Source organism: Hippopotamus amphibius, chromosome 2, assembly GCF_030028045.1.
Source record: "Hippopotamus amphibius kiboko isolate mHipAmp2 chromosome 2, mHipAmp2.hap2, whole genome shotgun sequence".
Taxonomy (NCBI): domain Eukaryota; kingdom Metazoa; phylum Chordata; class Mammalia; order Artiodactyla; family Hippopotamidae; genus Hippopotamus; species Hippopotamus amphibius.
The window spans coordinates 70,831,924-70,849,091 of record NC_080187.1 but is presented as its reverse complement, the minus strand read 5'-3'; the positions used below and the strand labels follow the sequence as shown (position 1 = coordinate 70,849,091).

At 41.3% G+C, this 17,168-nt stretch overlaps 1 protein-coding gene across 2 annotated transcripts in view; it reads right to left on the bottom strand.

The window, feature by feature from the left end:
* The window catches only part of FRMD3 (FERM domain containing 3), a 280,138-nt gene that overhangs the window by 76,267 nt on the left and 186,703 nt on the right, over positions 1-17,168 (bottom strand). For both annotated transcript variants that reach the window (XM_057724971.1, XM_057724970.1), the window contains exons 6-8: positions 16,524-16,647; positions 1,765-1,852; positions 78-166 (exon numbers count right to left, since the gene is read on the bottom strand). In XM_057724971.1, coding sequence (XP_057580954.1) covers positions 78-166; positions 1,765-1,852; positions 16,524-16,647 — 301 coding nt within the window. The remainder of the gene's footprint in view (positions 1-77; positions 167-1,764; positions 1,853-16,523; positions 16,648-17,168) is intronic.

Below are 17,168 nucleotides of genomic sequence, written 5' to 3'. Positions count from 1 at the left end.
AAGGCTGGGAAAGGAAAACAAGATTAACAAAAAAGAAGATTAAACAATTTTTTTCTGAAGAAGTACTCACTACTCACCATTTTATCAAGTGGATTCTCTTATTTCCCTGAAATACCACAAAGCCTGCAGCAGTGAATCCTAAAAATGTTGTTGTGCCTGTTGAATCCTGAAAACAAAACAAAACAAAACCCAGAAATAAAAACATATTTGGATCAAGGAATATAAAATAAAGGATAAATGATATGCTCATTCATCCTCACCCTCGGTTAATTTCAGGTTAATTACAATGATTGCAGCAACCAACCAAGTTTCTGAGATGGGACTTCCAAGGATAGTATGCCTAAAATTTGGGCCAGGGCCAGGAATATGTAACTTTTCTGTTTGAGGAACAGACCTTCTGCCTCCCTGGGAACCTCCTAGGAAAATACAGATCAGTCCCAAACCACTAGTCTACCTCCAGGTGTGTTCTGGGGCTGCCTGAGGTCTCAGATCTGCCCTATGATGTGGGCAACGTGTTCTTGGTTGTCATTAGCGCTGAAACCAAAACCCTGAGCATCTAATCTAACCAGACTCAATCCCACACAGGATTTCTGCAGTTTAAAGGTAAAGACCAAAAAAAAAAAAAAAAAAAAAAAAAAAAAAAAATGTAAAGACATGTCTGGAAATGCCTACTTTGATTCCAGCCTCCACCAGGAAGACTAACCATTGATAAATGAAGGCAAAGGAACAACAGCAACAAAAGATCAAGTCAGTCTCCAAGTGAAAAAGAAAACAGACAGAGAGGCTCACATTTGTGGATGAAATCTAATTCACTAAATGGAATAATCTAATTTATGCCATTAGCAGGAAGAGACATCTGGCAAATATTCTAAAATAACTGTGGGGCAGAGCCAGAAGATGCACAGGCCCCTGTAAACAAGCCCCACCTGCTCTCTGCCTGGGCTGCACCCTCACAGATCCTGATGGAATTGGGCAACGGGAGTTTATGAAGCTCCCCAGGTCCTTCTAGTGAGCAGCCTGAGCTACAAGCTCTAGCACCAGGACCTTACCAAATATTATTAGCTGGTCCCGTCTGGGTGAAGAAATGTTCTAGCATGACTCAAAAACATACCTTTAAGAGCATGGCTGATATGAACGCTTAGTTTAGGATTCAGGTTAGTGTCTGGTTGATGTGTAGTTAGTTTAGGATAGGGAAAAAACACTGTTTTCATAAAACATTTCTGGAAAACATGTGCTTGAGCATCACGTTGGGAACTTGTTTAAAAGGCAGATTCCCCAACTGCACCTCCAGTGATTCTGATTCAGTGGCTCTGAGGTGGGGCCCAGGTGATTCTGATACATGTGGTCTGGGTTTCCTACTTGAGAAAAATACTGTCAAGTAATTTGAGTAAAGGAAAGAAGAAAAACAAATACATTCTCCTAACGTCAACTTAAAATTTTTCTTTTTTCCTTCCGCTTATCCATTTTTAAAGACTGCATTCTTGCTGGCAATGGCCTCTGAAAATAAACCTGTTAGGATCCTATAATTTCTCAGGGGTAAAACCATCCACTTGATGGATGAGTGAATTAGCAAGCAATTAGAAGACTCCACTAGAGAAAATCAACTACCCAAACGTGTGACTGCAGCCCACTGCTGTCCCTTACGATTGGGGACGATGGGTCAGGCTGTGGAAATATCCTGGAAGGGGTCCTCCAGAACTGCATACCAATTAACTCTCTTTTGGGCAAAACAATCATATTCGACCCACAGCAGGGGGCAGTTACCTTGCATGGGTGGGGATCCACCCCATAGGTTTCCAAAGTGTGAGCTTTCAGGAGTAAGTTAAATTCAGCGACTGGTGGGCTCTGGCCTCTAAAATCATATAAGAAAAGTTTAGGGAGTTAATTTTAAAAAGTAATAGAAAAAAAAAGTAATAGAAACATGGAGTTCTTTCATTCAATAAAATGTGATATTCTTAACTAAATAAAGAAAGAAATCCCTACATAAATAGTAATCAGTAAGACTGGTCATTATTCCTCCCCACGTGGAGCCCTTTGCTAAGAAATCTGAGCCCACGCTCCTTGGCTAATTGTGCCATAATAAACCCACACGCACTGTGAGGACTCCAGTGACCTGGACAGTTAATCAAGCTTATCAAGTTACCAATAAGTAGGTCCTCGCAACGTCAATCTTAATATGAACTAAAGCTCAGCATCTGTTCTTTCCTACTTGTTTTAAAAGATTATCCAGGGTAAATGGCATTTCTTCTTGCTTTGGATGGACCGTGGGCAATCCTGTTACCCCATCAGCAGCCTAAACAGAGCCCTCCGGGTAAGACGACCGGTCAGCCATTCCACTGGGAAGCCCTGGAGTTTGAAAGGAAATCTCAGCCACTTCTAGTCCTAGCTGTGTCCTCCAGGGTGGTAAACAAGGTCTTGGCCCGAGGAGTGGAAAGGGGGCTGCAAATGCAGATGGCTGTGGAGCCCTTTCAGGGCTAACTTCCAAACCAGGATTGTGCAGCATTTCAAGGACTCTGCTTTGTCTAACATTAATATCGCACATGTGATTTAGAGACTACAAACCATTCTCCAAAGATAATATATAACCTGAACAACCAAGAAGAGTTTGCTAACTACAGGAATTCAGTTTTATATTCACAATGTAAAACTATATTGCAATATTAACTCTATTTCCACCCAAGCCTCTCCCTAAAGATGGATTCCCTCCGCACCCCCTCAAGACAGCTAAGAGTTCTCATGCCTCTAATCAAAACAGTATCCCATCTTCCTTCTCTGTAAAGCCTTTCAAGATCTTCTCTTTACCCTGAATCTTCACTCTGATATGTTTACAGAGCATCTTTATTTATTCATCAGGATTGGCACTGGGGGACCCTTGTAATCCAACAACTCATCTTTGACCATTTCTTTGATTCTTTTCTTCCCTTCCCAGCCTCCTTCCTCACCTCAACCACTCTCTCTCTCTCCTCTCCTTTGAGAGACCCTAGAGAATGGATTTTGAAACTCCTAGGTCTATCCTTCATGTCTTTTTAACCTTTGTTTCATTCTTTAAGTCCTTTTGTATTACATTCCAGATGATTTCTTTATTCAAACCTCCAGCTCATTAATTTCTTCTTCAGCTGTGTGCATCCTGCTTTCCATCCCACTGATGAGTTGTTTTAAAATATCAATGAAATATTTCGTTTCCAATGGAATGTCTATTTGGCTCTTGAAATAGATGCCTGTTCTTATTTTATGGGATAAATTCTTCTTACTCCTCTGAGGATATCCACTTTGTTTCTTTTAAAGTCCAATCCTTTTTACTCCATTAATGCTGCTTTCTTGATGACCGCCCTTTAGTTTGTGGAGTCGGAGTGTCTTACTCAATGAATTGATGTTTTATGAAGTGTTTGGTGATTCTTGGCTGGATGATCATCTTTGTATTTGATGTTAGTTGTTTAATACAGTGGCCTCCAGAGGTTGTAGGGAAGGGCAAGACACACCATATGGGAAGAGTATGAGTTAGTAACCTGATTTCAGGCTGAAGGTTGTTGTTGCTTCTGGATGTCTTCCACATAAGGTACCTCCAGCTCAAGCCTGCTGCTGCTCATGACTCAGTATCAGGGAACCAGAGGAAGAGGTCAAAGCTGCCCAACTGTTCCAAATGCAGTTGCCAACCCACCATGATGGCTGCCCTGTTATCTGTTGCCTGAAGCACCCAGAACCACTCCTATTCTATATATGTCTTTGACCTGGATTTCTTCCATCTGTTTCCTATCTTCCAAAGATATCGCAGGACTTCTGATTCAGAGATGGTATTCTTTCTTGCATCTACTTTCTAGTACATTTTCTATTATCCACAGAAACTTGGAGAAGGAAGGGAAGGGAGCCACATATGCTACCTTTTCTTTCAACAGAAGAGAGAATTTTTGAATCCATCCTTTACACAATATGTTCCTGAGGGATTAACTCAAACACCTGCTTTAGGAAAGTAAATCTTTCTAAAGCCTTTCCAAATTTCCTCTTTAGTTTTGATGTTCTGAAATGTCACTGGGATAAATATATAAAGGGAGCCTCTTTATTCACCCCGATCAGCACTATATGATGCTTTCAATCCAACAAATCCTATCTTTCTTTGACCAATTCTTTGATTTTTTTTTTCAAGTCATAGACATTATAATTATTTCTCTTCTTGAGAAAGTAACAAGAGATTCAAGAAGACCATCAAGTATTTTGACGGGGAAGGGAAAGGGGACTTTCTGAAAGTTTTTTCAATACATAGGTATTTCTCTCTTCATAGCTCTCTCATAAGTTCCTGAAGTAATAGCTTACCTTTCACCAGAAAACAAAGATAATTATTGAATCTGAATATTGGGGGCTTCCTGCCTCTCTCACACACTCTCTCACCACCCGCCCCCACATACACACACGCTCGTCTCTCACTCACTGATTCATACTATCACTCACCCCCCCGGGCTGGGGACAAAGCACAAAGCTGAGCCATCCAGCATGTTCCTCAGCAGCACCCCACTCTGGCGGTCCTCAGTGCAAGACTTTAGCCGAATGACTCAGACTGAGGCCAAAGAGAACCAGGACTAGAGCTAAAGCAGCCCAGTACCTCCCCCAGCCACAGGCCACCAGCTCTGCTCCAGGATAATCCTGCCACTTCACATGAAAGGTCCTCACTCTGCTCCACACTGCTAAGAGCTCCTCTGCTCTAGAGAGCTGGCCATTCCCCTTAGGGCTAAACTGTCAGCCCCTTTGTCTAAGCCACACGCTGTTTATTCTTGAAATGCAAGTTTGGTTTTAAAGCACACCCTTCTTTTCCATTCAGTATGGGAACAAGTTAATTTTCAAAGGCTATAATTTGGAAGTTCATATTGGAAAGTGAGGAACTTTTGCTTGCCTAGGTGGTCACTTTCTGATCACTTCCCTGTCCTTGGTAAATCTGATGAGCATCTAGTGGCAAACACTCAACCCCAGATGGCAGCAGGGTGCAGTGCTACACAGCTCCAGAGGACACACAGTTAAACTCGAAGACCTCTGTTCATCAAGAGCAACCATCCAGGTGTGAAAAGGCAAGCCCCAGTATGGGAAAAGATTTTGGTAACAAGTATAATCAAAAAAGACTCCTATGTAGAATTTAAAAAAAAAACACCAAACCTCCAATAAATCAATAAACAACAATAAAATACTTTTTAAAGATAACTCAGAAGAAAAAATGGCAAAAGACTTGATACTTCACAAAATAAGATATCCAAATAGCCAACAACCACATGAGAATGTGCTTAACCTCATTAAGATCAGGAAAATGCAAAACTCTAAGAGGTCATTTACACACCCATCTGACAGCTAAAATTAAAAAAAAAACAACAACAACCAAGCCAAGCACTCATGAGAATGTACAGCAAAAGCAACTCTCATACACTGCTGGTGGAAGAGTAATTTGGTAAAACTATCTGGGAAACTGACATTATCTACCGAAGTTAAACATGTTTACCCTATAACATAGCAATTCCATTCATAGTTACACATACAAAAGGAACTAGTGCCTGTTGCACCAAGAAATACATGGAATTTTCACAGTAATGCCATTTGTAATATCAAAAAAAATAGGAAACAAATGTCTACCAACAGTATAATGGACATACAATGGAACACCATACAGCTGTAAAAATAAATGAATTCAAGCCACACACAACAAGATGGGTGACTATTACAAAAATAAAACTGAACAAGACAGGCCAGATATAAATGAATATACACTGAATGAATTTCGTTTATATGGCTTTTTTAAATGAGCAAAACAAAACTTAAGTATTTAAAGTCAGAGATGTGATTGCCTTGGGGGTGGGGGAAGGGAGAAGATAAATATTGAGAAGGGGCATAACAGGGGCTTCAGAGGTACCACCAATTCTCTCTTTAACCTGAGTGCTGGTTACATACACACTTGCTTTGTAATAATTCATTGAGCTTGACGTTCATGTGTTTTTGGCTTTTCTGAATTTGTGTTATGCTTCCACTTTTAAGAGTTTAAGAAAAAAGGAAGAGAAAGAAAAAAGGCTCTGAAGCACTGGGAACCCTCGTAAATTATTGGTGTGAATGGAGCAACCCCTTCAGCAAACAAGCTACCATTTCTTGAAAAGCCGTTGTGCGAACTCTATGGCCCAGGTTTGTGCCTGCTTTCTACATCTATGTTTGACCTACACTAGGGACTCTTTTAGATACACCTCTATGAGAACTAGTCAAGAAGCCATAGTAACTTTGTAACAGCAAAACCTAGAAACAATCCAATGTCCATCAACAGGAGAATGGATACATAAAATGTGATATGTTCATATGATAGAAAAGTACACAGAAGCCAAAATGAAGACCTGTGACTGCAGGCATCAATGTGAAGAACCTCAAAGACATCATGTTGGTGGGGGAAAGTGAGATACACAAGTAGAGTATGATTCCCTTTGTAGGAAGGTCAAAAGTAGGAAAAAACATAGATTACTTGTTGATGTATGCAGTACACTTACAAAAGCAAAATAAGAGACTCTAAACTTCAGAATAGCATAGAGAAAGGAGGGAGGTAATCTGGGAGGGTCAGGTTAGGAGACTTGACAGCATATGGTGATGTTCTAATTCATAAGCAGAGGTAGGGGGTCACGGGTGTTTTTTCAACTACTCTTTAAATTATACATATATCGCATATACTCTTTTATACATTATACATTTACAATGATTAAAAGAGAAACAATTCCTGCCTTTTTAATAAAAGATTTATTGGGTGAAATATTATGCAACGTAAAAGCACTGCTGAACTAAACAGAATAGGTCAGGAATGTAATAGATACACATGCAGAGCAACATTTTATTAAACTCTCCTGTTCTGAGCAATATATAATTGTTTATATTGCCAAGCAGTATATGTATTTTTTCACTTAATATTCTTCAAGGAGGAATTCTTATGCTCATTTTATAGATGAGGATTCTGATACTCAAAGAGGAAAAGTAACTTGCTCAAGGTTACTCAGCTATTAAGTGGAGGAGTGAATGCAAACCCAAGGCAACCTAGTTCCAAAGTGCTTCTCGGGACCTGCACTACCATCACAACCAACATGATATGGTCCAGGGCCATCTGCCTGTTCTCCTGGATGCCAGGCTGAGCATTTCCAAATGACATGGCTTCTATTGGTTCTTCTAGAAAGCACTTTTCAAATTCTAAACATTTCATCTTATCAGTGATGAGGCACTCTATTCCAGATGACAGATATTTAGATCTGATTAGAGAGCAGTGATGTCTCCATTTTAGTCTAGGTCAGAGATCCCCAGACTAGAGTATGTCGGCTAAATCCAGATCACCGCCTGATTTTGTTCAGACCTGGAGCTAGGAATGTTTTTTTTCCATTTTTAAATGGCTTGAAACAATCAAAGAATAATATTTCATGCCCTGTGAAAATTACATGACATTCAAATTTCAGTCTCCATAAATAAAGTTTTGGAACAAAGACATACCCATTTGTTTGGGTACCGTCTGTGGACACTGTATGCTACGATGGCAAAATGAGTGATTGCAACAGAGACCATATGTTCTGCAAAGCCTAAGATATTTACTAGGATAGAAAAAATTTGCTGAAACCTGACCTAGGAACTGAACACAGGAATAGAAAACAACTGAAGCTGTGTCTGTTTGATTTCATACAATGAAGATTAAAAATAGTACCCACCTCCAAGATCTGGTGTAAAGAATAAGCAGTTAACAGATATAAAGCCATTAGACGAGTGCCTGACACAGAGCATGCTCTCTCCTCACCCTCAGAATAGCATTTGTTCGCTTGCTAGCCCTGCAAGTGACTGAAATCAGAAATATAACTTTGATTGGAAGTGTCAGGAAGCATACCAAGATAATTACAGTAGAGCAAAGGCCCCTCTTCAAAATAAAAGTCCTTCAATTGGTATCATTTGCATTGGGTTTGACTCAGATCTCCAATGGCTAAGCATTTAAAAGATTTAATCTAAAAATTCATACACAGAGAAAAGCTACAAATGTTCAGGGAGGGAAAAGGGTTCAAAACCAATGGAGAAAAGGTAGAGACCCCGATAGCACTAAGAAACTCCTAAGTCCCCCTGACTCACTGAGGAGGAAACCATTTAATAGTCAGGTTTTCAGGAAGACACTAAGATCAAGTAAATAGAAATTTGTTTTTCTTTTGAATCTCCCACTGGACATTTGTTTCTGGCCAAAACTCTGTTTGGTAATGGAAAATAATGATTTTCTATCCTTTAAATTTGGCACCAGGAACTGTTCTGCTAAGATTAATAGTGTCTCTAATGAGACATTTAGAGGTAAAGACCAGTGTTTAGTTGAATTCTTTTTCAAGAATCAACAATTCTCTAAAGATATGCCTTTCTAATAAATTAGATGAGGTCAAGTAATTATGCATTTAGCTATCTCCCTTCTGCCTGTCTTGAATACTTTTTTTTGCCAAGAGGAACACTCTCTCCCTTATTGACCCTCCTTTAGGATACCATTACACAGAGTACAAAAACATACAGCATCCCAAGAATGAATGCAAATTAGTAGTGGACATTAATTGTGGAGTGAGGTGTGGATCTTGCCAGCAATGACCTGGGCTTCCTGGAGCACAGCTGGACAGGGAAGGGGGTGGGTCTGGCTCTACATGACCCATTTGGGTCATGGGTAGAAGACCAATTAAACTCATGGGTAGAAGACCAATAGAATGGTCTGCTGTCTCAAAGTAGAATTCTCAACTTGAGTTAGGCTAGGTTTTGCTGCAACTTGGCTGCAATTTTAGAGTTTGAGGCCTTTCCTGGTGGCGCAGTGGTTGAGAATCTGCCTTCCAATGCAGGGCACTCAGGTTTGATCCCTGGGCAGGGAATTAAGATCCCACATGCCGAGGCGCAACTAAGCCAGTGTGCCACAACTACGGAGCCCATGAACTCTGGAGACCATGAGCTCTGGAGCCCACATGCCACAACTAGAGAGAAGCCCATGTGCTGCCAGGAGGAGCCTATGTGCCACATGGAGGATCCCACATGCCACAACGAAGATCCCACATGCCACAACTAAGACCTGATGCAGCCAAAAATGAAAATAAATAAATAAATATTTAAAAAATATATATGACTTTGTAGTTCATCTAGCTTGTTGGTACTATCTTGGTGTCAGGGGGAGATCCCTGTCTTGTGCTTTCCACATCCTAACTGGAAGTGAGAGTCCCTAGTCTATCATTTCTAATTCTTTACTTAGGGACATTATCTCTTGTAAGCTCCTTAGGGAACATTAGGGGCTATATCTGTGCAGAGCATTAGATAGAACACTACGACTCTGAGTGACTGCCATGCTATGGGGGAGACATATAGTGATACTCTGGGGCAGGGACGAGACACACAGAAGAGCAGTCACTTAGAAAGACATCAGAGTACTTTACAGGAACACTCAGGTTTCAGGTCAAGTTCTACTGCTTCATAATTGTGTAGCCTTGATAAGTTAATTTCTCAGGCCTCTGTTTCCTTATTAGTAAAAGAAGGTGGTCACAAACAATCCAATGGACAAAGAAGGTGAACTGACTGAGCAGGGGTAGTGGCGACTCAGAGAACAAATGGTTCTTAAAAGGGGACTGCTGCTTAGCATTGCCAAGTAGGTGACGGGTTTCAAGTAAAGCTGGATCTTTATGGGAACTGATTCTATTTTTTGAAATTATTATTTGGCCAAAGAACATACATCTGGGTCAGAGTGTAGTCCAAGAACTGTTATCTTTTAACCCCTGCTTTGGACTCCAAGAGTTCCTCAAGTGTCATAATTGGGTGTCAAGTTTCTTTGCTTTGGACTAGTGACTGCTTGATATTCAAAGGCTCCAAAGGGTAGCTGTAGCTGTGGATGACCAATAAAAATTAGGAAGCAAATAAATTTTGCTTCATGAATATTGTTTTCCAAAACATCAGGTCATGGAGTGTGTAGATGATGAAGAGGATCCCAGCTTGGTGGGGAAGCAGCTGAAGATCACTGGGCTGGGTCATCCAACACTTCCACAGTTCCTGACACATAGTTACTCTTTGATAAATATTTGCTGCATGAATGGATGGATAGATGCATGGATGGATGGATCGTGGATGGGTGTGTGGATAGATGGTTAAATACACTGTTACAGTTTCATTGGAAATTCGAAATGTCTTTGACTCTATGCATAGTTTAGAATCACATGTCAGGGGTGATCAAAGAGTATATTAAGTCATGACTGAGTGCAGCTTTCCGTACTACCCCCTCTCTCCTTCTTCAAAGCTGTGTTGCATTTCCATGACACTGTTCTTTCTCTCTTCAAGTTACCTTAGCCAGATTTCAACTGTATAAGAAATGTTGATGGGTTGGGTGTACACATCATTTGTCCCTGGTTCAAGCCTTTCTAGAAATGTCCCTGATTCTAAACCACATAATACAAGGATTTAGTTTTTTTGGCATTTGATGCTAAATCATTCCAGCTTCCCACTCCTAAGAAGAGTATTACACGAAATAACAACAGAGAATGAAAATGGATTTGATAACCTCCTAGAGGGAGAGGGAGAAGTCTAGGGAGAGGAAAAGAGGGAGGGAAGGAGGGAGGGGGAGAGGGAGTGCAAGAAAGAAAGGTGGGGAGGAAGGTAGAGGGAGGGAGGTTCTAGGGTTTTGGAATGAAAGACTTGAGAAAGGAAAGGATACAGGAATGTGGGAAAAGGAATGAGAGAGGGAAAGCACATTTTGAGAAAGATTAGACTTGTAAAATAATCTGACATTTCCCCTCTTCCTTTTATACACTAAATACTCTTCTCAAAATTGTGCAAAAACATTTCCTAAGGGGGCTCTTGTGATCTATTCATTGGAAGCACAGGTAGAGGGTACATTCATAGCAGGGCACTTATTTCTAGAAAGCTGGACATTTTTGAAACTATAAATCCTTGCCAGGAAGCCACAGCACATGATTTACAGAGATTGTGAGTTCTGAGAAATAAAGAGATAATGACTCTATTTAAAATACACCCAGTGTCATTACTTCCAGCACAAACCTCACTGCATTAGATCATTATGGGGGTGGCTAACCCAATAATTTTTCTGCTCTTTAAGGGCAAGGAATATACTTCAAACCACTTCATCGCCAGTTGAGTTTTCTGAATATTTAAAAGCTGATGACCTGTGACTGAAGCTAATGCAAAGGCCTTTGCTTCTAATGAGACACCTGATGAGCTGGTATTGAGAGAACTAGCTGAGTAGAAACTCCAGGAAAACCTCCAGAGGAGCCTACCACAGTTCCTGATACTGAAATCAATCTTATTCTTGATCTTCAACCCCCTCTGAGTATCCCCAGGACTAACGGGATGAGTATTCCCTCTTAACCCAAATGGTCACGATTAAAGCTGCAGAAAACAGAAACCAAGAGAGTCCAAATAGCAGAACTGTCACGTCTCCAGGGATTGTGGCAATGGCTTCCTCCAGCCACCAGAGGACTCTAGAAGGAGGAATAACCTATTTCTAAGCAGTCCCATTGCTAAGATCTCATCGCTGCATACCCAACTCAAATAAAATCTATGAATTATGAGATTACTTTTTATACATAGTTTTAAAAACAAATATGGATCTTTGTGTCTTCAGGTTATCTGCAGAGTCAGTATAGTGAAGCAGAAATTGATTCTAGACCTGCTCTACCAGATGTTTAAAACAAGGGTCAGCAAACTAGAACCCATGGATCAAATCTGGTCCACCATCTGTTTTGTCAAAGTTTCAGTGAATCACAGCCCACTCTTTTACATATTGTCTATGTCACTCTACAAAAGCAGAGCTGAGTGGCTGCAATAGAGATCACACGGCCCAGAAAGCCAAACAAATTTATTAACTGCACCTGATCTAGAAGAATCATTCAGCCTCAGTGAGTTTTAGCACTGACATATATTCAAAAATGAGAATCATATTGATACATATCTACATTCTCCAATTCACAGGTTATTAAGAGGCCCAAAGATGCCTTTATAAAATCTTTCCAAATACAATTCTATTAGCTACATGCCTATTAGAATGGCCAAAATCCAGAACACTGAAAACACCAAATGCTGGTAAAGATGTGAAACAACAGGAACTCTCATTCGCTGCTGGTGGGAATGCAAGGTGGTACAGCCAATTTGGAAGACAGCTTGGCAGTTTCTTACAAAATTAAATGCACTCTTACCATGCAATCCAGCAATCATGCTCCTTGATATTTACCCAAAGGAGACATCCACACAAAAGCCTGCTCATGGATGATTATACCAATTATATCCATAACTGCCAAAACTTAAAAGTAACCATATGTCCTTCAGTAGGTGAATGGATAAATAAACTGTGGTACATACAATGGCATATTATTCAGCAATAGGAAGAAATGAGCTATCAATAAAAAGACGAGCAGAAATCTTAAATGCATATTGTTTAGTGAAAGAAGATAACTTGAAAAGGCTATGTACTATATGGTCCCAACTACATGACATTCTGGAAAAGCCAAAACTATGGAGACAGCTAACAGATCAGTGATTGCCAGGGGTTAGGGAGGAGGGAGGGATGAATAACAGAGCACAGAAGGTATTTAGGGCAGTGAAAGTATTCTGTATGATACTGTAGTGACGGATATATGTCATTAAACTATTGTCTAAACCCATAGAGTGTACAACATCAAGAGCGAACCCTAAGGTACATGGACTGTGGGTGGTAACTATGAATCAATGTAGGTTCATCAATAATAATAAATGTACGACTCTGGTGGGGGATGGATGTTGATATGGGGGAGCTTGTGCATGTATTGGGGCAGAAAATATAGAGGAAATCTGTGTACTCCACTCGGTTCTGGTGTGAGCCTAAAACTCTTCTAAAAAATAGTCTATTAAATCAAAAACAAACAAAAACTCTATTAGTCAATGAGACTGTAAAGGCCATTAAGAGCTGTTTGCCAGCTGTTTCCAGTCCGCACCTTCTGGACACCTGATAGAACTGCACTTCCTTGCTGTTGGGTGGGACCATGTGACTAGCTCTGGCCACAGTGGTAAAGAAGTGACACGTATCATTTCCAAGCTGAAGCAGGACCTTTCACAGCTCTCTCCTTCCTGGCAAACTCAAGCTTGTGACTGACCCGAGTAACAATGACTAGCAGAGCCCCCAGCTGACCCCTGGTGGGTATACAGCAGAGCAAGAAATAAACCTTCCTTGTTCTAACCCACTGAGCTTCTGGGGTTGTTTCCTCAGGAAAATCTAGCCTTATCTTGACTGATATAGAGATGATCAATAACTATGACATTATGTTTTTCAAAACTATGTCTTCTCCCCTCGTTGGTCAATGATGCGGCACATTTGAAGAAGCAAAGCTGACCCAGCCACGAACTTCAATCTTCACTCACAGATCTCTTCAACATTTAAAGGAGTCTAAACACTTAGTCCATACAAACTTACTAAAACCTTGGCCTTATATTTTCAAGCACCTCAAAATTCCAGAGTCTCTCTCTTTCTTCCCCCTAAAGAACTCTCTTATTAATGCTTATCTATCAAGCCATCTTGGGTCCACCTTCAAGCACTGTGTAGGAAGTTCCTCCTCCCTGGTTAATTTTCTCCCAAGAATCACTTTTAGTCCCTTCCACAGAGAGCACAGGAGAAGAAGGATGCTAATCGAGTAAATAGGCTGGAGAAGGCTGTGAACCACCACAGCTAATCCTGTTTATCTGGCAAATGGTCATTTCTGCTAATGTCTGAGTGCCTCTATCGCCATCTCTTTTCTTTCTTGACTGGTTCAGAAACTGGGTAGGAAGCAGGAGGTTATTTGGAGGGCCCTTCAAACCCCCACAAAGGCCAACTGGGAATCTTTCGGGAAGTTTCCATAACAACAGAACATTGATCATGCATTATCCCTTTGCTGTGTGGGAGGGTCATGAGTGCTGTGATAACGTTGGAGAGTAAGATGGTAACACCTTGGTCAGCCTCGTGTGGGTCTTTTCCATCTATGACTCCTTCCTGGCACTGTCAGGTTTACAGAGCAATCCAACTAGAGGTCCAGTTCCCACACAGGAAGATCGATACTTTCACAACCTGTGTGCAAAGGGCTCGCAAATCCCCAGGGCAACCTCAGTCTCTGTAGCAGGTTTCCAACCTATTCTATTGATAGAAAGCCCCTTCTCTTCTACGCTGTCACCTTGCCTGCTCTTCTTATATTTTGATCCAAACCTGAAATCTCTCTCTCTGCTGCACTGATGCAGAAGGAAACACATGACTCCTTAAGGAGAAAAAGGAGCAAAAACACATAGGAAAATACCCTCTGAATCTCTCTTTACAATATCACATGATTTCTGGCTGTTTCATCCTCCAGACATACAACATTGACTTCTTCACAAGGGTTTTCTGGGTGTTACGAATGTGTAGCGCCCAAGGAAAGCAGCTTTGGCCAAGCCGTGGAGATTACTTCCAAGACCTGCGAACCACAGCTGACCGCTGACCCTGTCTATTCTCTACATGCGTGATGACTACTTTTGGGGTTGTCAATAAATTCAGATGCTGGCACAAGGTCTAAACTATAGCTTTCTTATTATAAAAAACAACCTGGAATCTTCTTTGATCCACTCATTTACTCATGAAATCCAGTGGGTCAACAAGTCTTGCTGCAATGTCTCTCAAAATCCTCTTCTTTCAGTCTTCTCTACTCCTCTTCTTGTTCAGGTCCCCAGTATGTCTTGTCTGGATGACAAGTAACTGGTCCTCCTGCCACAGTCTCCACCCTCTGGTGCCATTGCCATGGTGATCACTGTGTAACATCAACATGACCACCAGATTGCTTTACGGCCGCTCAGCACCGGGGATAAGAGCATGGGCACTGGTGTCAGGTAAGAGCAACTTCAGGTCCTGACTCTGCTACCAACAGCGCCAAGTCCTTCAGCCACTCCAGGCTGCGCTTTCTTCACCTCAGATGGGGAACAACCTCTTAGAGTTTGCGAGGACTGAGTGGGGTGATGCGTGTAAGGCTCTTAGCACAATGTTTGGCATCCAGTAAGAGCTTAATAAATGTTTATTATAATAGGTTCCAAGCATTTGGGACCCTGCAAATTCTGGTCACAGCAGACCGTTCAACCCTCTTCCCCTATCAGTCTCCACAGTGGATGTGACTGCTTTGTCCAGAGGGTCTCACCCTGTGCTGCCCAGACACTGCTGGCCCACAAGCCCTCAAATGAAGCATTGGAACCTTACTTTTACCTCTAGCATACCTGTCCCCAAAATGTAAAAAGAGTAGGCAGACTGTCATATTTTCAACAAGCTTTCATTGGGAGATAATACCCTAAAATTACCCATAGAAATGGTACGTTCCTTTCCGAAATTGGTACAATTTTCTATGTCTAATCATCATTACCTCTTAAGGACAAAGGTCATCTTTTTAAAGCTGAGCTATGCTGCCACCTTTAATGCCCACACGTATACTCTTCTCAGACTCACCAGCAGGGGGAGAGCCTGCATAAAGCAGGGTCTCTGCACTCGCTCTCAAGGGGATAGTTATTTGTTCCATGATTCACGATCCAGTGACACTATGTTTTTTTATATAATTACCAGAAGCCCAGAAGATGGAAGCATCCTAGCGATTACAGTTCTTCATCCATATTTGTCATAACACAGCCCATGTCTGCTATGATTATCAAAATGAATTTTCTGTGATTTGCAGGGATCTAAATTCTAGTTACAGACTAGAATACCTGAGTTACCTGGATTCCAAATTGGTGATGATTCCTGTTCAGGCTTAATTTCCTTCCTGGCAGCCTACGCAGAGCAGAAGCATCACAAGGCTCAAGAGCACAGACGCTGAGCCAGCCTGCCTGGATTCAAATCCAGCCTCTGTCACTTGCTAGCTGTGTGATCCTGGGTAAAATGCCTAATCCCTCTGTGCCTCAGTTCCCTCCTCTGTAAAATGGGAACAACCATGGCACCCATCTCCTAAGTTGTTGCAAATATTAAACTAGTCAATATGCACAAGTACTTAGAACAGTGTCTGGTACACAGTGAACAAATATTGTATGCGATTTTGCTACTTCTACTCCTACTCCTCTGTAGTTATCAATCCTCCTGGAGCATCACAGACAAGGAAAAGGGAAGCAGATGCTGAATAGGTCATCTTGAAAGCAGCTCAGCAAAGGAAACCTTGTCAATGGATTCTACTCTACTTGGAGTCAAAGCTTTCAGCAATGGCCACAGGAGGGGAGAAGGCAATGCAAAATTCAAAAGAGAAAGGATTACTTATTCATCCCAGATTTCACTTTCAGAAACTCAAGGTGGTTAAAATCCAGAAGAAAATATATGGCTCTAATAACTGCTGATGGTTCATAAACAGTCACACAGGGGACCCCACATCATTGAGACTGTCATTGACGGAGGCCCTTGACAGCACCCAGAAATATTGCCCTGCCATCAGTCTAGCCATACATTGCAAATATTCTTCACAACACGATTTCCACATTCCCTGCAGTAAGAACACTTTCTCACCTCTATCATTCCTATGAATGTCTACCCCTATTACCTGAGTTCATTTTTATGGATTTCCACTATTTTTCTTTCCAGCTTCTGTGACTGCTTGGGGAAAATTTCAAACTCACTGATGTAATTCTCAGGATGCTCCTCAGGATCATAATCACCGAGCTCAGCTGTAACCAGGAAAAAATAAAGAGAAAGAGAAAGATTAAGAACAACAAGAGCAGGGTGTACATGGAATGGCTCCCGCCACCCAAGAGAAGAGCATGGAACAAGCTCACCCAACAAAATGTGTTTGTATCCATGGAAAGACCACAGCCTGAGTGTCTAGAAGGTCATATGCTAGTTCAGATATAGCTGTGTGTTCTTGGCCATGTGCCGAACTCTCTGGATCTCATTTTCTTCATCTACCCAATAAAGGAATTTAAATCATTGTTTCTCAATGGGCACTATTGTCATTTGGGGAAATAATTCTTTATTGTTTCAGACCTTCCAAGGCATGGTAAGACACTGAGCACGGCTACCCTTCAGGTACTAAATGCTGGTGACGCGCAGATATTATGACCACCAAAAATGCCTCCCAATATTTCCAAATGCTCCGCATGATAGGATATTACCATCTCTAGCTGGAAACCACTGGGTGATCCTCAAGGTTCTTTTCACAGTTAATTTTCTCTGAGTGGAGGAATTCCCT